Below are 22,188 nucleotides of genomic sequence, written 5' to 3'. Positions count from 1 at the left end.
CCATGTGCTATTATTCGGTTGACCAAACTCTACATATGGCCATTGCGGAAGTAAGATGGACAATGCGTAGTGAGAAAGAAGAGCAGTAGGAAAATGGAAGTGACATTGTCTCCGAGACCTCATTTGGAATTCTGTGCTTAGTTTCGAAGACCGCACCTTCTGAAGAGTACAAACTGGATAGAGTCCTTCCAGAGTGTGGCTACTCAGATAGTAAGTGGTCTTCATCAAAAAGCATGAAGAGATACCCAAACATTTTTATGTATATACCCTGGGAGAAAAACAGGATGAAGAAATAAAATGCACAGGAGGAAGGCCTCTTTCAACAGAAATGAGCAATTATATGATGATGGCAAAAAAAAAAAAAGAGTAAACTCAGGAGAAATTTAAGGAAATATTTATTTACAGAAAGGTTGCTGAATGTGGCAGGCTCCCAGTGGAGATGAGGACAGTATTTGAATTCAAGAAAACACAGAGAAGTCCCTGAAGGAGAAGATGTGATAGGAGAATCGTTATAGATGGGCAGATTGTATTTCTGTGCTAATGTACTCTGATTGGTGGCTGACATACTGCTGTTATGGTGTACATTACGTTAATTCAAGGAGGTCACATTGACTATTTGGTATTTGTGCATTTGTGAGTAGATCTTGTCTATGGAAGTGAAAATGTGAATATGGATCCAGGCTTAGATGGCATATCCAAATACATATTCGTAACAGAAGGCTGTTATGCACAATATTGGTAGGGCCATCACCCCATTAAACCACTCAGTGAAAACACGGAAGATGATATGTGGGATTATTTAGGAACAATCCTCAAATATACAGTAAATCCCACCAAAGTGTATTCAAGAGAGATATCGTGGAGGAAAATGGTCTCAGAAACCTACTTGGATACGGATGATATAATCCGAGGATATCCTAATCCAATGTGAGGTTTTGCTGTTTCAATGAAAAAACAAAAATTAATGTATAATACAGTATAGTTTGATTTACACAAATAGGGAGGTGGAAGTGATCTGGTCATTGATGGAAGTCTCAAACCTTTAATAACTTGGCATTGGATTAAAATATCCTGATTCTAACAAGTAGGTTTTTGAGACCATTTCCCTCCACGATATCAATCTTGCATACCCTTTTGTGGGATTTGGCATCGTTCTGCTGCCTATGGTAAGACTTATCTGAGCAGGGGAGGTTCATTCCAGGGAAGTCCAGCAGTGACAGCCCTGGCACTAACTGGGCAGAGCCAAGCGGGTGCTGGGGTGGAGCCAGAAGTTATTTAGGTAACACCAATATTCAGTGACAGTACCTGGATAACTATACAGTCAGGTCAGGTCAGCAAAACAACTTCCGGAGGCAGCTTAATACTCAAATATTCAGTTCCAAGGGCCGGCCTGGCATGGAGAATCTGGGTACAGATAGGGTAACCAGACGTCCGGATTTCCACGGACATGTCTGCCTTTTGAGGACATGTCCGGGGTACTAGACGACTTTTCAAAACCCGGCACTATGTCCAGGTTTTGAAAAGCGTCTATCCAATTGCCCTCCTGCCCGATGAAAAACCACATTGATCACATCTACAGGTCTGGTATTCAGCTGATGACGATAAGCATTAAACCTGAAAATTGAATGTCCAGCTACGTCCAGGCACCATCATTGAATTTCTAGGTTTCCAGAGCCAGCTAACAGATATGATATGATATAATATGATATGATATGTAGCATTTAACCTGCTATGGGTCACCACATAAAGATCGGCCTGGTTAAGTTCTGAATATCAGCATTTAATTGAGCAAGCGCTGACTTCGCCCTCAGAATACCTCTAAAATAGTTGGTTTTTAGTTCGGTGCTATTCAGTGGTGTAGAAGGATGGAGGGGGGGAGAACCACACTGGGTGCCATCTTGGTGGGGGCACCGGCGCCTCTCCAAGCCATGCTTGCGCCCTCCCTTCCCCTGCCTCCCGGACCCCATTAAAATCTTCACCAGCGCGATCAACTACTCTGGCCTGCTGGCTCCCTCTGAAATCACGTTCAGCTTGCGGGGCCAGGAAGTGACATCAGAGGAAACGCCAACGCGAGCAGCAGGTCGGAGAACCTGCTCGAGCTAGCAAAGTTTAAAAGAGGTACGTGGGTGGAAAGAGAGGGAGCGACTGTGGAGTAGGGGCAAGGAAGGAGCATGGGAGTCAGAGAAGACGGTGCGGGGGGTGGGAGGCACTACTGCCTCAAGCGCCTCCTACCCTCACTACACCATTGATGCTAGTGGATTATTTTCAGTGACACTAACTAATTAAGTGCCACTGAAAATTAGTGGTTAGCCCTGAACTGGCAATTTAACTGGTCAGGAGCCATTTCTGGCTTGTTAAATCGCTTTGACCATCGAGCCCAACCTTGCTAGGGTTACCAGATTTTCCAAATGGAAATCTGGACCCCCTAGACCCTCCCCCAGTGCCACTTAGTTCCACCCATCCCCAAGTCCCACCCCCAATCCCTCAAAAGGACATGTCCGGGGAAAGCCGGGCGTATGGCAACCCTATATATCTTGCAGTACCACTGCATGCCCACCTTTAAATCCCTGTGAACTATCCCGTTGTCATGGAGATATTTCACTGCAGACAAGACCTGGCGTATCACGTTGCTGGCATCTTTCTCTGTGTAAACGCCACGCTCTAGGATCCGGTCAAAGAGCTCTCCCCCCGAAACCCTGTGGGAGAGTAATATCAGAGGAAAGTCAGAAGCAAAGAGGTAGCCTAGGACTGAAAACAGAACCAGGGCCTCTTTTAACCAAATCCCGAAGCAGTGACAAAAAAATAAGTCCTTTTTAAGCCCAGGTAGGGGGGTTAGTCTTACAAATTCCTGGTCAACATGCTTCTCCAGGATCTCACGACATCATATCATCTCCTGAAATCTTTCCCCTCTAAACATATGCCCCACTTCAGAATCTGCCACAGCTGGAGTGGGAAAGGAGGAAATTAACTCTGATGTGAAGCTGATGTGCCAGAATCAACCTCTTCATACAATCAAAGAATTACCTAGGAGTTGAGTTGAGTTTATAAAATTTGCTTAGGACCGGATTCTGTAATGGGCACCTAAAAAAGATAAGTGTCCAAAATTAGGCAGCGATTGCATGTCAGTTGCACTTAGGCGTCCATTACAGAATCGTGCTTAGCGGTACTGAATTTAAAACTTAGGCACATATTATACAGACCAGGGTTATAAAGGCCTACATCAGGGCTGCCCAAGTCCGGTCTTCGAGATCTACTGGCAAGCCAAGTTTTCAGGATATCCACAATGAACTTGCATGAGAGAGAGATTTGCATACCGAGAAGGCAGTGCAGGCAAATCTCTCTCATGCATATTCATTGCGGATATCCAGAAAACCTGGCCTGCCAGTAGATCTTGAGGACCGGACTTGGGCAACCCTGGCCTACATTATAGGCGCTTAAATCCTTCAGAGCTGTGGTATTCAACCCAGTCCTCAGGGAGTACCTGGCCAGTCGGGTTTTCAAAATGTCTGTCATCCATATTCATTGGGGTTTATTAAAAAAATGATTTATTTGAATACATTTTACAAGTAATAAACTTGTTTCAAGAAAAACGAAAACAGAAAAAAAAACCCATTCTGAATCAAATATAATAATAATAATCATCTTTATTCTTGTATACCGCCCAACTATGAGTTCCAGGCGGTTCACATCAAAGAAGGACTGAACAACCAGTGAAATATACATATAGGCAGAGATACAACAATATTCAAGTTACAAACTTATCAAACAGATAAGTTTTTTTACAATTTCCTAAAAGCATAATATGATTGTGCTTGTGTAATCAGAGTACTTAACAAGGAATTCATTTTTCCTACTGAAATGCAACGTCTTGTCCGGAAATCAGCATAGGCAACAATTTTTTTTTTTCCTTCTTAGACCCCCAATTTTTTTTTTTTTACAGGTTGGAGACATAGAAAAAAATCATCTTTAAATAAAAGTTTAAGAAAAAAGAATATTGTAGAATTGGCTTAACGAATCAACTCTTCTTAAACATTTTAATATCCATTATCCCCTGGTTTGGAACACAGAAGAGATATTTCACCCCGGCATATCTAATGAAAAATTTCCACGGATTTGCAAGTAGGAAAGTAGCTCCTCGTTCTTTAGTCTCTTGCCTCATGGCTAGGACTAGCCTTCTCCTTTCCTGTGTTTTTTTTGTTAACGTCAGGGTAAATCCATACCCTTTGCCCCAGAAAAGGCATATGAAGAGGACGAAAATAGAATTTCATCGCAGCGTTAAGATCTTGGTGAAAAACACATGAGGAGAGGGTTGAATACCACTTTAGAGAATCACGCTCAGCAGTGCCTAAGTCCTTCTTCTCCCTCTTTTGTAAATCACACCTATCTCCCAATTAAATTTTATTTTTTTCAATTATGAGCTTGGGGAGAGAGGGGCAGTCCGCCCCAGGCACCATCTTTCTTGGGGTGCCGGTATCCCTCCTCCTCTCCGCCCCACATTTTCCCACTCCTCCCCCTGCCGTGTGCGCGCCCCTTCCCTTCCCCCGTACCTTTATAAGCTCGCTGCCCGTGGCGGCAATGGCGATCTCTCTGACATCACCTAGGAGGTGACGTCAGAGACAGCGCTGAAGCCGATGCGGGCAATAAGTTGGTGGCTGCTCATGCCGAAGTTAAAAAGGTACCGGGGGAGGGGGCGGGGGAGTGGCGCCACCTCTCCAGACGCTGCTCACCCTCGCCACGCCACTGCTTGTTAAAGCTCATTATTGATGTCAATTTACTAATGAACCCTTCCTTTACTAAACCGCAATGGTGGGTATTAGCGCAGGGAGCCGCGCTGAATGCTCCGCGCAGCTCCCGACCCTCAGAGGAATTTTATGAGCGTCGGGAGCAGCGCGGAGCAATCAGCGCAGCTCCCTGCGCTAATTACCGCTATCGCAGTTTAGTAAAAGGGGGTGTAAGTTAGGCGCCCAATTATTTAGGTGTCTAATTTTAGTTGCCTTTTATGGAATTTTCCTCTTAGTCATCTTTCAAGCCGATAAACAACAAAGCCGTTCACCGTCTTTTCCTTCATCCTTCTCAATCCTATGCAAAAACTTGCCTTTTTGTGGTTTTAACACCCGTCTACCAAAAGCAGCCTGACCCCACCAGGCAAGAGAATGATTGATTGGTACTCACAGCTGCATGACCAAGTAAAAGTGTGTGGCGCTTTCGTAAATATCCTCTAAGGTCACAATATTGTCGTGCTGTATTCTGCAAGACAACAGGGAAAATTCATCAGCACGATGTGCTTTTTTTCAAATTGATTTTGTTGTAGATTCTGCAAGGTTGAATTTTTCCCTCAGTTTGCAAAGCCAAAGCAAGAGGGGAAAAAGTGTAGCCCACTGGGCCGAGAGGCGTAAAGTTGCAATGGCCTCCACTACCTCGTCTTTTCGGATGGGCTTCAGGAGGTGGCTTTATATGCCCAGAAGACAGACTGGCTTGGACCGGGGCCACTCAGTCTGGCAGTTCAGTGGTTCTCAACCAGTGTGTCACCAAATAATTGACAGAAGGCACCCTTGTGCTTTTCTTAATGTGTGTGGTGAGTTGGGGACAGTTGCAAACCAGGAACTCAAAACTAAATCCCCATAGTCGTTCCGTTTACGTGTCTGACAGTAGAGTTAACAAATTCTATAGCAGCCATCTTAAAAAAGATCGAATTTTGGATGATTGATTTCCAATTGAAATTGAATCCTGAAAAGACTAATCTCTTTTTAGTCAGTCCTACTGACAAGATTAAAGAATCAATGATACATTTTAATGGCCTGGACTGTCCTATAGAACAGTCCTTAAAAATACTAGGCGTGACTTTAGATCGACATCTCACTTTAGAACAGGAGACAGATTTGTTACTCAGGAAATGTTTCAAGTTTCAAGTTTATTTAAAATATTTAATAAGATCGCAATATCCAAATCCAATGCGATTTACAAAGATTAAAAATAAAAAAATAAAAACTTCAACCAACAGGACACTAAAAACAATTATGACGTAAAAATGCAATTGAGAGGGGGGAGGGCTAAAAAAAAAATAGGATTAAATACAATTCCAAAATAAATGAAAGAGGGTGGGAAAGGAGACAAAAGGTTAGGGAACGTTACCCACTTAATTTCTACTTAACAGTGTTCCTTGTCCAGATAAATTCCAGAGTGAGGTCATGTGATTTTAATTGGGTCAGTTAAAGGCGTCCTTAAACAGCCAACTTTTTAGGAGGCCTTTGAACTTGTTCAGTAATTATTCTTCTCTTATGTTGAAAGGAAGCAAACTACGAACAATTAAGAATATTTTGCTACAGTTTCCTTTCGTCTGTTGGTTCAGTCGTCGATATTGAATATCCTAGACCAGTGTTTTTCAACCTTTTTACACTTATGGACCGGCAGAAATAAAAGAATTATTCTGTGGACCGGCATCGGTCCGTGGACCGGCGGTTGAAGAACACTGGGCTAAGTCGTGGGTGAGACCCCCGCCCTTCTCCACCCCAGACCCCGCCCCCATAATAGTACTAATTGCACCTTGCACGTCCCGTGCCTCATCTGGAAGCCTTCCCTCTGACGTTGCAACGTCAGAGAGAAGGCTTCCGGTTCAGGCGCAGGATGCCCGTAGGAGCCACTGCCCGTGGCTTTGTGCACTGAATCAGTTAGGAAGAGGGAGGTGGCTCAAAGATAATGCCACATCGATCGCACCGTGGACCGGCGGTTGAAGAACACTGTTTTGGGCCTGATGCACGTGCTGGCCCTGTGGACCGGCAGAAAATTTCTGTGGACCGACACTGGTCCATGGACCAGTGGTTGAAGAACACTGTCCTAGACTATTGATTATAATTTACTTGGGTGCCTATAAGAACATTTTCGAAACACTAAGGGCTCTTTTTACGAAGGCACGTTAGCGGTTTAAAGCTTTTGCACGTTCCAACTTTAAAGCTTTTGGGCGTTACCCTTGACAGTAAATTTTCGTTTCATTCTCATATCAGCGCAGTCGTCCAGAAATGTTTCTATCGATTGAGAATGATTTGTTCTCTTTCTAAGTTACTGGAACCTGCCGCACTGGAAACTTTAATTCACTCATTGGTAATTTCCTGTTTAGATTACTGTGATGCCCTTTATAAGGGCATTGCAAAAAAGGAGATCAGACGACTACAGATCGTCCAAAATACCGCTCTCCTAATCAACGCCCATTGGTTGCCAATCGAACATAGGATTAACTATAAAATTTCACTTTTAACATTTGCAACCAGACTGAATAACCAACCTGATTTTATTAATAGCCTTTTAATCCCGTATGTTACGTCAAAATCCCTCCGCTCAACTTCTCAAAACCTTCTTTAAAATCAATTAATACTTTACGCACCAACAATTTTGCTGTTACTGCTCCTTCTCTCTGGAATTTATTGCCTATATATCTTCGTAATGAATCAGATATAAAACCATTTAAAACAGGATTAAAGACATTTTTATTCCGAGACGCTTTTGGTTAAAATGCCCTTTTAAGGGCCAAGTTTATAATTAAATCTTAATTGTTATTAATCATTTTTTACCTAACCTATTGTTTTAGCCATTTATATCAATTGTAGTTCTTCCCCATCCGTCCCTTTGTTGCCGTAGGTCTGTGCAAGTCACGTGTTTTCCTTGTTTTAATATACGTCTCAATGTAACTGTTTAACTTGTTTTTATGTAATTTTATCATGTTAACCGCTTAGAAATTAGATTAAGCGGTCAAACAAATATTTTAATAAACTTGAAACTTCAAAGCGCGTAATAGCGTGCCTCAACCCAACGTATACTTTTCAGCATCTCTCTCCGACGTTTGCAGAATAAGTGGCCAGTCTAATGCAATGACTTCAGCCTTGTTCACAATCTTCATGTGACTCAGCAACCCACAATGTCAACACAACCCTTTAACATTTCTTTGAAGCACACTGCCTGAGCTTCTCTTATTGGGGTTTGGGCTTTTTTTTTTTGGAGGTGGAAAAATTGATGAACGGATATATAGATTTCAAATAAAAAGATAAAAAAGAGACTTACTTTTTCAGCACAGCGATCTCATTTTCCAGGCTAATATCCCTCATGTTGTGAGCCTTTTTAATACATTTCAGTGCAAAATGTTTGCCGGTGGTCTTCTGTTTTACCAGGAATACTTCAGAAAAGGCACCGCTTGTTGGGGGAACCAGAGATATATGGTTACAGAGCTGCAGGTGGAGGGGATCTCAAGAGACATTCTGGTTTAGAAACCCTAGGATAAAAAAAACCCCAAGGCTACAGTACTGGGGACTGATGGCCAACTCTTAAGAAAATGATGAAAGGGAAGGGTTGCTCCTGGGCTTTCCAGATGATTCCATTTATGCAATGGGGTAAACTCATGACTAGATCAACCCTGTACAGCGAAATCTGAAGCCAGTTGGCAATCCTATCCTATTACAAAATGCCTCACATCTTTGATGACATTTTGTTTTGGTCTTTTATCTATTTCTAATGGATCATTTTTTTGATTCCTTTGCATTAGAAGCAGACAAGTGGCAAAGCAAACACAAAACCCTAGATTCTGTATATCATGCCCAAAGTTGTGTGCCAAAATTTGGGTCAGTGTCTAAGATGCATGCACAACTTAATTAATTAACAGTAAGCACTAACAACCAATTATTGTAGCTAATTTGCTTCAGTTGGAAGTTGTGTGCACATCTGGCTGTTTGCTAATCTAATCTAATCTTTGATTTACATACCGGGTCATTTCCCAAGGGAGCTCGACTCGGTTCACATATAATTAAGACTAGAGTACATAGAAGGAGGAGCATGAGAGAAGAAAGGGCTAAAGTATTATCATTTTGTTGATCCTGTAGTTAAATCATTTAAATATTGCGAGAACAACAAAGTTTTCAGGGTTTTGTGAAATAGTTGCAGTTGGCCTATCAGTCTAATAGAGTCAGGGAGTCCATTCCAGATTAGAGAGATGCACAGGGACAGAAATACCACCCATCCCCGCCAGGATCCTCTCGGTCCCCACCCGTCCCCGCCAGAATCCTCTCCGTCCCCACCCATCCCCGCAAGGAATTACCTCCATCCCCGCCCGTCCCCATAAAAAGCAGCAATTTCTTCTGACAGGATCATCAATTCCACAGTTTCTTTTGTGTTTGCGCTGCTGTTTTCCTTGTGGAATCTCTTTGGTTGAACCCTTTTTTTGTTTTCTGTTCAGGTAATTAACTTATAACCCCCCCCCCCCCCTTTTACTAAGGCTGACGTGTCCATTACATTATATGGATGAACCCTGCTTCCAAAGCCTTCCATCCCCGTGGGAGTCCCGTGGGCCAGAGGGGGGTCCCTGTGGGAGTCCCATGGGTTAGGGGGGGATTCCCATGGGACCCCCGCAGAACCCGCGTGATTCCCGTGATCCCCGTTCCCGTGCAGACCTCTATTCCAGATCTCTACCAACTTGAAAACAAAAGATTGACTGGGCTTCCCAGCAGATTTAATTCCCTTAAAGGAAAGGGAAAGATAGTTTGTATTTTTGTGTATTTCTCAAATGGCAAAATCTAAAGGTATTTCAACATAAGGGGACTAAAGGGTCAAGTATTCCATAGAGAAGTTTGAAGATTATGCATGCGCATTTAAACTGGATCCTACTTTTCTAGCATATATCTAAAAAGGGGGCATGGCCAGGGGGTATATCAGGAGCATTTCAAAAAGTTGTGCACAGAATTTGTCCTAAGTGCGCCTTACCTGGGCACCAGGATTTACACCTGGTTTCTCACCAGGCGTAAGTCTAGCGCCCAGAAGTTAGGTCCAGAAGCTCTGATTCTATAAATGATGCCTATAAATCAGTGGCTCCTATCTTTTGAAAATTGGCGCTGTTAATTGAAATACCATTAAAAACGATTAAGAAATAATTAAAAAAATTAATTAGCCGGTAGGGGGCTAACTCAGTAGGCGCTTACCGCCTCTATATCGAGGCGCCTACATGGAAAGGAGGCATGGCTAGGGGCGGAGTTTGGGTATGGGGTGAGCTAGACGTCAGTAGGAATCTACCTTAGGTGTTGGTATATTAGACCATGAAAACCCTGGCTTAATATACTGGCATCTAAAATTATGATTTAGGCACCACTAGGCGTGATTGTACAAAATGCCTAAAGAAGTGTGGCACAGTGGTTAAAGCTCTAGCCTCAGCACCCTGAGGTTGAGGGTTCAGATCCCACGCTGCTCCTTGTGACCCTGGGCAAGTCCCTTAATCCCCCCCTTGCCCCAGGTACATTAGATAGATTGTGAGCCCACCAGGAAAGATACGAAAAAATGCTTAAGTACCTGAATAAATTAATGTAAACCATTCTGAGCTCCCTTGGGAGAATGGTATAGAAAAATGAACAAATAGTGTGAAGGGTTTCAGCCTCTGATAACCAGAGCTGGTATTGTGACATCATAATGCCTCATTCCACCAATGCCTAAGAGCCAACTTCCTCAGTGATGTCATAATGGCTTGATTGTTCTAGACTTGGCTCGCTTTTACTGCATTTTGATTTCTAGAGTGGTGCAGTGGTTAAAGCTACAGCCCCCTGACCCCCTCTCCAATCCCCCCATGCACTTGGAGGGGCCTTGGGCGTGTAAGCCAATCACCAGGCAGGGTCATCAGTTTGAAGAGGTGGGCCCTTTTTGGCAGGAGGGAGTGAGCATCCCTCCTGCCGGTCTTCTAAATAAGGTTTGGGTATTTTGTTTCTTGGAGGGCTGGGGGAGGATGGGCTCAGGAGCAAGCCTCCTATCAGCTGATTTGTGACTTCCCCTCGGAGCCATGATCAGCTGATCAGGACTTCCCTTGCTGTCGCCTGCTTCAGAGCCAGCAAGGGAAACCCTGATCAGCTGATTGCTGCTCGGGAGCGAACAGGGGAAGCCGTGAATCAGCTGATTCAGCAGCCGCTGCTCTCTCCTCTGCCAGCTCTCAGCTGATCACGGCTCCGGAGCTGCCGTCAACCGGGCAGAGGGAGAGAACAGGAGGAGGAGCTGTGCCCAGCGAATGCTCTTCTGAACAGGCACCAGCCACAGTTCCTCCCCCTTTTACCGGGGCTGTTCCGTAAAAATAGCATGCATATAATTTGCATGCTTTTGTGCTGAGCATCACCCGGTAAAAAAAAAAAAATTGCTCCGACCATGGTATTTTTTTACCTTGGTGTCACATCTTTGAGCATCGGGGCCTCAGTGAGTCCAGCAGAGCTCATGCAAAGAGCTGCCTAACGAGAGTGGAGGATTGGACAAACTATATTTAATTACTCTTCTGAGTTCTTGGATGCCTCCCATCAGGGATGTTTGTTAATTCTTGTGAACGCTTTCAGAAACATTAATCACTTTGCTTCATCCGGCTTAAGTCTAACCATCTCTAAGGTCACCACAGCCTTTAAATATCTTCATCGAAGTGAAGTGGGGTCATTATGTATTCAGGATGAGGTGAAGCGGAAAGGATCTCTGAAGGAGCAGAAGGGATTTTAGAGAGGGGCAGACTGGAGAGGCCATATGGTCTTTATCTGCTGTCATGATCGAGGTTTCTATGTTTAGCATTAGTCGAGGACAAAGATGTCACATGTTATCCTCAAAGTCTGTTCACTTGAGGCCAGAGAGAGACAGAGTTTCCAAGTTACCCCATTTTCATTTTTTTTTTTTTAAGTTAAATTAATTTTTATTGAGTATTTTGAAAAATACAAGGAGCAATTCAAATACATAAGAATAAGATAACGTTTTGTATATATATATGATCTATAAATATAAAATTAATTATAAAGGACCATAATATTAAGAAAAGCTCAGAGTAATGGAGTTGTTTGTGAAGACTGTATGAGAAAAATATGAAAGAAGACAGAGTAAAAATAAAAAGAGAAAGGAAAGAAAGAGGAAAGGTGGAGAAAAGGAAGGGAAGACAGGAGTGTCTACAAAGCAGAGCGTACATATGAATCTAAAAATGACCAGGGTGATTTCTTGCTTTTTAAATTCATGGAGATTCGGAATGTGATTTTACTCTCATATGCATATGATTCAAGCCTATGATACATACATGTTACCCCATTTTCAGGAGGAAGTTTTGAGGCCGGTCCTGGATTTCTCACAACCTCTGCATCTTACGTCACTAATATCTTCAGACAGAAATAAATCATTTGCACTGACCGGCAGCTAGAGTGGGGGGGAGCATTAATTGTCAGAAGAAGCCCACTGAAGCTTGATGATGATGTAATTGATTGAAAACTAGAAATATCAAAATATAGTTTGGATGCAAGCAGCGTCTTACTTGCGGTTCATCCCATATTAGCATTGCCACGTATTCACCATTATAGGACCCTCAGGGACCCCTGAAGAAGACTCTTTGTCGAAACGCGGACCGTGTTGGGTCCTGCGTCCCTAGTGGACTAGGTCCTTTAAGGTTTTCATGTGGATTATTTTACTTTTATGGGGATGATTTATTGTACCTTTGGAACTTGGACATTTTTCAAATAAAGTCCATTTAAGGAACATCGTCAGTCCAGAGTTTCTTTTGGTTTCTTCCGGATTTTCTTCTCTGCGGATACTTTGGGGGTCAATCCTCTTTGGTTTTCGCTTATTGTTTTATATAATTAAAAACACCAGCAAAAAACAAACACATCCTAGTGTAACAGAAAAAAAACCAGGGACTGGATTCTGGTTAGCCTTAGTCCAAAAGTTCCATATCTTCTAAAAACAAGGTCGCAAACTCATTGTCAATAGATATTCTTAACCTTTACTGATACAAAATAAAATGTGTGGGTTATATTTTTTTTTTTTTCTAAATTCAAGTTTCCAGAGGCGTGGGAGCAATTTCACCCTAGGGACGTGTGTTTTTGTTTTTTGGCTCAGCTTATAATTTGATATTAATCAGGACCCCTCCGTTCCCTCTTCCGGATGCAGCATCTTTGCCTTAAAGAGATCTTGTAACCATCAGAAGAATCCCTTTTGCTTGGAGCAGTGACGGCTTTGAAAGCTTTGCTTCTCAGCCTACGCAAAACATTTTGCAAGGGAGCTCGTCAAGCCTGCTCTCAATAGACAGAGAAACAAAACCCATAAAGCTGTCAAACATCTCCTCCCACGATGGAGAACAGAATTAATACAACTCAGCAACGCAAAAGAAATATCTTTTCTCTCATTATGAATCTCGTTAATCATCGTAGAACTGATGGCCAGGAATTCGACTTGATTACAGGATGCAAAATGATCACCATCTTCATCCCTTCCTTCCCCATTAGGTGTAATAAAAGAACAATTAGCGGTAATTATAATGATGGCATGGACGATAAACCTATTGCGATTCAACCAATGGATGCTCAGATTTCCAATGCAGAGCTTGCCTAGAAATATTGTTTCCAAACGTTATTTCCACTCAGCAATTCACCATTAAAAGCAAGTCTTGCACAAGGTTGTTGTTTTTTTTTTAAAGGGGGGGGGGAGAAGGCCGAGAAAGACAAGCACTGTCTCTTGCAGTGTTCAAGGCCCAGTTAAAAGCCCATCTCTTTGAGAGTGCTTTTGACTCCTAACTCCTCTCACTTTGGGTTCTGCATCTCCAACTCTATATGTTGTGTCTGTCTGTCCAAGTTAGATTGCAAGCTCTTCAGAGCAGGGACCGTCTATAAATGTCAGCCCACCTCTTTGAGAGTGCTTTCAACTCCTAACTCCTCTCACCTTGGGCTCTGCATCCCCAACCCTATATGTCACGTCTGTCTGTCTAAGTTAGATTGTAAGCTCTTCAGAGCAGGGACCATCTAGAATGTCAGCCCACCTCTTCGAGAGTGCTTTCGACTCCTAACTCCTCTCACCTTGGGTTCTGCATCCCCAACCCTATATGTCGTGTCTGACTGTCCAAGTTAGATTGTAAGCTCTTCTGAGCAGGGGCCGTTTATAAATATGCAAATGTATGCCTTCCAGCGCTATATACGTGATAAGCAGTAGTAGGTTATACCCTTCGCAGTTTAACATGAATGACCATTAGCATCATAAGACTAAAGGCCGTGGCTCTACTCAAAAATCTACGGACAGCCATGATTGCAGAACAACTGTCTGAACCCCTAGCAATAAAAGGGCGCCTTGCAAGAGCTTAGTGATATCATTAAGGCAGTGTTTCAGAGCACTCGGCAAAGGTTGGGTCCTGGTGCATCTTATCCCAGCTTTTCCTGAGCACAGTGACTACGACTCCATTCCACAAAGGCCAGCTGTGCAAAATTTAATGTTTCCCAGCACCAGGCTTTTAAAATCGGCTCTTCAGTCTTTCATTATAACAATGAGTCACGCTTGACTCAGAAATATCAAAAGTTATTGTGTCCTTTCTGTGAAGGAACAGACTCTAGCACTATAATGTGTTTGTATAATCACATGGACTGTTGATGGGTCTGGATGTACAAAACGCACTTCCAGGCCAACCCGGCCAAACATGATAGATGGATCTTTTCTTAGAACATTGAGACAAAGCAGATCTGGTTTTACTTAGGTATTATAGTTCTCTTCTGCAACAGAAAAATGTTCTTCCAGTCTTATCCAACACAACGCATTAAAAAAAACCCAAAAGATTGCAGGTTGAATGGTCGATTTTCAAAAACACATATGAATAGTGGACGCTTTAGTGCTTCATTTAAAAATCTTCTCTGTGGTAGAATAAAGCTTTGATGGAAAAAGTAATTAATTAACTAGGTAGTCTTTGTTCTCTTAGGCTTCCGCAACTGGCGTCACGATTGTTGCAGTTATCTGGGTCTCGCCATGTCTGGGTAGGTAGAGCCGACTTTTCAGCCATCGTGTTTTGGCTTTCTTCCTTGTGTGTGTGACTAACCTTAGCTGCAGATTAGGGAATGACACAGGGACAAATTTGTCCCCGTAGGAACCCAATTTCCCCATTCCATCCCCATGACTTTCCTGTAAGCTCTGCCTTAACCGCACAAGCCTCGAATGCTTATGATTTGAAAGTGTTTGAGGCTTGAGCAGATGAGGACGGAGCTTAGGCATTGGTGGAATGAGGCGTTATGACATCACAATCTGAGCTCTAGAATGTTGCTACTTAGGATTTTAAAGTGTTTGAGGCTTGTGCGGATGAGGACGGAGCTTAGGCATTGGTGGAATGAGGCATTATGACATCACAATCTGAGCTCTAGAATATTGCCACTTAGGATTTTAAAGTGTAAGGACGGAGCTTAGGCATTGGTGGAATGAGGCATTATGACATCACAATCTGAGCTCTAGAATGTTGCTACTTAGGAATTCAAAGGTAGATTTGAACATTTTTTTCCAGAGAATTTGCTAGGGAGAGAAAAAGGTCAGCTCAAAGTGTTGAGTTATAAAAGGAACTTGTAGCCTTGATATCAGATGTTAGTCCCTGGGAGTTTTCTCCATTAATGGCCTTATGGAACATGCAAGCAATCTTAAATTGAGTTCTTTTCATTGGCAACCAATGTAACTCTCTCAATAGCAGGCTAACCCTCTCAAAGTGACTTAATCGGAAAAATAATCTGGCCGCTGTATTTTTTTAGCAGTTGTGATCTCTTATACTGTATTCATTTTGATACCAGTAATTTAAATAAAGGAGTAGAACAGCTTGGACAATTATCCTAAAGATGGTCTGGCTTAAAACCAGTCTACTTGTTCTTAGTTGTCTTAATCTGAAGAAGTTGTATTTTTTTTTTTAAATTAAGGAATCAATCTGGGCCTCAAAGGTTAGGTTAGAGTTTAGAATGAAACCTAGAACTTTTCATGGTTTATTGATCTTAAGTTTTTCTCCTGTGACCAACACCAAGTCTTCAGCGAAAATAAGCTTGAGGAAGTTTTTCTGTCTCCATGAGTTCAAAACTTCAATAAGCCTTGGCTACAGGAGGAAAATATCATAAGAACATAAGAATAGCCTTATTGTGTCAGACCAATGGTCATTCAAGCCCAGTAGCTCGTTCTCACGGTGGCCAATCCAGGTCACTAGTACCTGGCCAAAACCCAAAGAGTAGCAACATTCCAGAATCCCAAAGAGTAACAAAATATTCTAGAACCCCAAATAGTAGCAACATTCCATGCTACTGATCCAGGGCAAGCAGTGGCATCCCCCATGTCTTTCTCAATAACTGGAAAGAGACTTGGGAGTAGTTGTAGACAAGTCAATGAAACCATCTGCGCTATGCATGGCGGCGATGAAAAGGGTGAACAGAATGCTAGGAATGATTAAGAAGGGGATCACGAACAGATCAGGACCATGGTACACCCTCACCTAGAATACTGTGTCCAATACTGGTCGCCGTATATGAAGAAGGACATGGTACTACTTGAAAGGGTCCAGAGAAGAGCGACTAAAATGGTTAAGAGGCTGGGGGAGTTGCCGTACAACGAGAGGCTAGAGAAACTAGGCCTTTTCTCCCTTGAAAAGGGAAGACTGAGAGGGGACATGATCGAAACATTCAAGATATTGAAGGGAATTGACTTAGTAGAGACAGAGAGATTGTTTACCCTCTTCAAGGTGAAGAGGACTAGAGGGCACTCGCTAAAGTTAGAAGGGAAAATATTCTGTACAAACATAAGGAAGTTGTTCTTCACCCAGAGAGTGGTGGAAAACTGGAATGCTCTCTCGGAGGTTGTTATAGGAGGGAAACACCCTTCAGGGATTCAAGACAAGGTTGGATAAGATCCTACAGGAACAGAACATACGTAAGTAAGGCTAGACTCAAATAGGACGCTGGTCTATGACCTACGGGCCGCCGCTTGAGCGGACTGCTGGGCACGATGGACCACTGGTCTGACCCAGCAGCGGCAAATCTTATGTTCTTAAGTTTTAAACCTTTGTTAAAACGCGTTCCAGAGCTTAACTATTCTGAGTGAAAACATATTTCCTCCTATTGGTAGTGCGTAGGACAATGCATGAACTTCAGGAAGGGCAAATCTCCTACCCAAGGCTCCTAAGTACACGTTGAAGAGGGAAGGAGACAGTGGTGAGTCTTGTGGAATGCCACCGAAGGCATTCCAATTTTGCAACTTCCTATAGTCCTTTCTTACTTGATATGTCCTACTTCCTACCATTTTAGTACTATTTTTACCACTTAAGTTAGGTGCCAGTAGGGTGCTTGGCAATGCCCAACATAAGATGCCGTCTATAGAAAACGGGCCTGAATGGGCACAGAGACTACTGCTTTTGTTGTCTGGATGGTTTGTTTTGATACGATGAATATGTTGGGTGGCAAAACAGTTAACCAACTATTTGGAGGCATGGAATAATCATTTGGATCCTCCCCAGTCTGGCTTCCACAGCAATTACAGTACTTAGACATCGTTGGCAGCTTCGACTGCGGAGACTACATCTGCGCTCGTTAGAGGATACCAAGCTGTGATTTTACAATTTGATTTGACAGCGGTATTTATCTAGTTCATCGTTCACTGCTGTTATTCATCTTTTCTGATATACGGATCACGAGTAAAGCACTGGAGTGGTTTGGAGGCTTTTTTTTTTTACACTGAGAATTTATGGAGCCAAGATGAAAATGGAGTTTTATGAAACTCTTGGAGCAGGAATCATGGTGTCCCTCAGGAATCACCATGCTCTCCAGTTTTATTCAATGTTTACATGAGATCCCCAGGAAAAGCTCTATTGGAGTTAAATATAGTGTATATTACTATAGCTATGCTGAAGAAATAATATCACTTATTCCTTTAATCCCTCTCAATGAGAGATTATACAGCTGGGGTGCAAATGTGTTTTAGTATAGTGGAGAAGTGGGCTTCTTAGCTAATTTACCTGCCCGCCCACCCCCACTTTACAAATCTGCGGAAGTGTTTTTAGCGCAGGTCGGCGTGCTGAATGCTCTTCGCTGCTCCTGACACTCATAGAGTCCCTATGAGCATCGGAAGCAGTGCTGAGCATTCAATGCGCCGGCCTGCGCTAAAAAACACTTCCACAGTTTTGTAAAGGGGGGGAGGGGGGTTAGTATAAAAAAAATGTGAAATCCTTTGGTTAGAAAACTGATACTTGAAAATGTCAACACAAAGGCTTACCCCCTTGTACGAAACCCATAGCGTGGTTTTTAGCGCCGGACATGGCTGTAACAGCTCCAGCGCTCATAGAATTCCTAAGAGTGTCTCAGCTGTTACTGCCATGTCCAGCGCTAAAAAACACGCTATGGTTTCGTACAAGTGGGTAAGCCTTTGTGTTGACATTTTCAAGTATCAGTTTCCCGACCAAAGGATTTCACATTTTTTAATACTAAACCCCCCACCCCCACCTTTTACAAAACTGCGAGAGTGGTTTTTAGCGCAGGTCGGCGTGCTGAATGCTCTTCGCTGCTCCTGACACTCACAGAGTTTCTAAGAGCATCGGAAGCAGCGCAGAGCATTCAGCACGCCGACCTGCGCTAAAAACCACTTCCGCAGATTTGTAAAGTGGGGGGGGGGGGGTGGGCGGGCGGGCGGTTAAATTAGCTAAGAAGCCCACTTCTCCACTATACTAAAACACATTTGCACCCCAACTTTTCGAGGACATGTCTGAGGTTCCAGATAGCTTTTCAGGTACTCAAGTATCTGTCCCGGCAGGCTCACAATCTATCTAATGTACCTGGAGCAAATGGGGGGATTAAGTGATTTGCCTGGGGTCACAAGGAGCGGCGTAGGTTTGAAATCACCAACCTCTGAGCGCTGAGGCTATAATTTTAACCACTTCGCCACACTCTCCCCCTATAATCTAGCGGGCCTAAGTCCTGGTGCTAGTTGTACAGTTCAAAGGTGGAATTTTAAACTTTGTTTTACACTTACGAGCCAAGAACCTCCATAAATACAAACGTATCTCGAATATTGCTAGTCTGCTTTTTCCAAGGGTTGCCGTGTTCATCTTCTTGACAGCCCATTTTCTCCACAGTTGATGCAGAGAATTCTGAAGATGAGAGAAAGAGAAAGAAAATGTTGATTATTTCACTAGATCATCCCTTTGTAAAGAATTCATAAGAATAGCCTTACTGGGTCAGACCAATGGTCCTTCTAGCCCCGTCTTCGTGGAGGCCAATCCAAGTCTTTTCACCTGCGTTGTGAAGTCATAGAGCTTTATGGTCATAGAAACATGATGGCAGATAAAGGCCAAATGGCCCATCCAGAGCATCCACTATCTCCTCCTCTCCCTATTGGCTAAGGCTCTTGACATTTGCATCTCCTCTTCCTATAGGCTAAGGCTCTTTACACCTGCATTGTGAGGTCATAGAGCTTTATGGTCATAGAAACATGATGGCAGATAAAGGCCAAATGGCCCATCCAGAGCATCCACTATCTCCTCCTCTCCCTATTGACTAAGGCTCTTGACATTTGCATCTCCTCTTCCTATAGGCTAAGGCTCTTTACACCTGCATTGTGAGGTCATAGAGCTTTATGGTTAGAGAAACTTGATGGCAGATAAAGGCCAAATGGCCCATCCTGTCTGCTCGTCCGCAGTAACCATTATCTATTCCTCTCTCTAAGAGATCCTACGTGCCTATCCCAGGCCCTCTTGAATTCATACAGTCTCGTCTCCACCACCTCTTCCAGAAGACTGTTCCAAGCATCTATCACCCTTTCTGTAAAAAAGTATTTCCTCAGATGACTCCGGAGCCTGTCACCTCTTAACTTCATCCTATGCCCTCTCATTCCAGAGCTTCCTTTCGAATGAAAGAGACATTACGTTACCTTAGTGATTTCTATTCCGCCAATACCTTGCAGTTCAAGGCGGATTACATAAAAGTTTTCAGAGATTACATAAAAGTTTACAGGAATAGCATAAGAGATGTCATAAGAGTTACATAAGAATTACCAAAGAGTTGTCGAGATCTTAAGGTGGTAAGTGTTGGGTAAATGGAGGCATTTTAGCATTAGTTGGGTAGTTAGAAGCATATTAGAGTATATTAAGGGTGACTCGACTCATACGCATTTCCATCCTCTCCTCCTGCCTGCTATCCTTATTACCACATAAGTCCGTACACAGGGTGGGATCTCTGTAGGGTACCAAAAGCACTTTTTCCAACAGGTGCTATACTGGACTTTCCTTTCTACAATTCTTGCTGCCAAGTGGTCCTAGACTTATCGAAAGAGGGGAAAGAAGGTGAAGGGAGATCCATGAAGTGACATGCAGGGAATGCAATGCTAAAAGTTCACTCAGGGCCAATTAGAGTATGCAACAAAACTATGACCCCTGCCGCCAGTATGAACCAATCAGATTCAGTCTCTTTTACGTGTTCCAGCTAATTTTCCCCCCTTTTACAAAACCTTAGTGCACTTTTTAGCGCTGGCCAGGGCAGTAACAGCTCAGACGCTCATGGGAATTCTATTACCGTGGCCACCAGCGCAAAAAATGCAAGTGTGGTTTTATAAAAGTGTGTGTGTGTGTGTGTGTGTGTGTGTGGGGGGGGTTATTACTACACGGAGTAGCTGTAGTTTTAAACTTCAATTTCCAACTGTTTTTAGAGTAATTAGGAAGAGTCAATTGGAACCATCATTAGGATGTTCAGACATGGAACAATCTTCCATTAGAAATAAGAATCTTAGATTTGTATATTATTTTTAGTAAAGTTTTAAAGATCAACTTTTTTGAAAAATGTTACCGTTGATTTTAACTTTTTGTATAATAATTTCTTTTAAGTATATGTGCTCTCCTTAATGTAGGGTTTCTCTTGTTGTAATCCATTCTGAATCTGAATTGAAAAGCAGGATTGCTGATTCGATTTGTCTCAGTGGTAAGGTTTGGCTTAAACAAAGCAGTTTACGACTGCGCCCAGGGGTGAAGACGCATAAGGAAAGGTTTTAAAGCATCATATAATCCTGTATAAGTTGTATTACTGCGTACCATTCTGACTTTTTAAGTTATTTCACAGTATCCCAGAAAGACTGTTTTACAGCCCTGTCCTTTAAGGAAAATCAAATTAAAGGGAGAGCTTTCCAAGGGGTTTCAGGTCTATACACAAAATCACTATTTCGCTATCCTGAGTTTTACAAGCCCTGGTTTGACAATCCAATTTTTCAGGATATTAAGAGCAGCAGTGCAGACCTAAAACAGCCCCTAATGTCTCTGTAATAGAAACATGGACCAAGCCATTCGTTATCTCTGCTGTGATTAACCCAAGTAGACATGCCTGGGATTGGTTTTCCATTCAAACCGAGATAGAGTAGCCGGGGGGAAAGTGGACACAAAGCACGTTCCCCGATCTGCCGACAGCTTTCCTCTCGCTCTTGTTTTCTCGGTTAAATTGTCTTGAAAAGGTTCTCTCGCTTTTATGTAACAACATATGTCCAAGAACTGGTTTCTCGTTAGTTTTCATCACCACTGCCCGGTGCTGATTTTCTGGATACAGGCAAACGTCAGTAAAGTTCAGCGTTACAGAGGGAGAGATTCTCTGCAGTCCAGACGAAAATTCTCTTACTTTAAGTATCATAACATTTTCCGTAAGGCCCGATTTGAGAGGACTACACTGGCTACCAGTCCAGTATAGAATTCAATTTAAAATTGCATGTATGGCTCACAGGGCAATACATAGAGAAAGCTCGACTGGGCTAACTTCAGCTCAATGGCGTACTGAGGGTGATAGGTACCCGGGGCGGTAGCACCCCACCCATGCCCTCATCTCGGCCCCCCCTGTTCCTTCCCTAAACCCCTTTCCCAACAACAACTTCAACATGCTACTTGTGACCACATCAGACCTCCCTCTGACATCATTTTCTATGCGTGGCTCCCATAAGTGACATCAGCGGGAGCCGACGCAGTCATGAGGAGCCCGTTGACGTCGTTGCTCAAGGGCGGTGAGCAACTAGAGATAAGGGGAAGGGGGTGCAAGTGCGGCGAGGGGAGGAGTGGGAAGAGGCGGGGGAGGGGCCGAGAGGAGGAGGGGATCCGCAACTTCAGCGTGTTCCTAGTGTATGGCAGCCGGAAATGACATCAGCGAAAGCTGACGTGGTCACGAGGAGCATGTTGACGGTGTTGTTCGTGGTGGAGAACAGCTAGAGGTACAGGATAAGGGAGGGGGGTGCACATGTGGCGGGGGAGGAGCGGGAAGAGCCGGGGTGGAAAGGAGGAGAGGTGCCCATGGCAGACTGCCCTCCCCTTTGCTCCCCCATTACCATGCCACTGCTTCAGCTATCCAAGATTCACACTCCTTCTATAACTCAAGAATGACTCAATGCTATAAATTGCCTCTTCCCTCTCCACGTCAAGTTCGGAGGAAATCG

At 43.3% G+C, this 22,188-nt stretch overlaps 1 protein-coding gene across 5 annotated transcripts in view; it reads right to left on the bottom strand.

The window, feature by feature from the left end:
* CAMK1G (calcium/calmodulin dependent protein kinase IG) overlaps positions 1–22,188 on the bottom strand; it is a 51,156-nt gene that overhangs the window by 19,081 nt on the left and 9,887 nt on the right. For 4 of the 5 annotated variants that reach the window (XM_033917384.1, XM_033917386.1, XM_033917385.1 and 1 more), the window contains exons 2-5: positions 18,763–18,880; positions 8,053–8,181; positions 5,173–5,247; positions 2,558–2,696 (exon numbers count right to left, since the gene is read on the bottom strand). In XM_033917384.1, the coding sequence (XP_033773275.1) occupies positions 2,558–2,696; positions 5,173–5,247; positions 8,053–8,181; positions 18,763–18,854 (435 nt within the window). In that variant the 5' untranslated portion in view covers positions 18,855–18,880. The remainder of the gene's footprint in view (positions 1–2,557; positions 2,697–5,172; positions 5,248–8,052; positions 8,182–18,762; positions 18,881–22,188) is intronic. The other variant, XM_033917387.1, reaches the window with a different exon arrangement.

Source organism: Geotrypetes seraphini, chromosome 13, assembly GCF_902459505.1.
Source record: "Geotrypetes seraphini chromosome 13, aGeoSer1.1, whole genome shotgun sequence".
Taxonomy (NCBI): Eukaryota; Metazoa; Chordata; class Amphibia; order Gymnophiona; family Dermophiidae; genus Geotrypetes; species Geotrypetes seraphini.
This window is presented reverse-complemented; position numbering and strand designations above follow the sequence as displayed.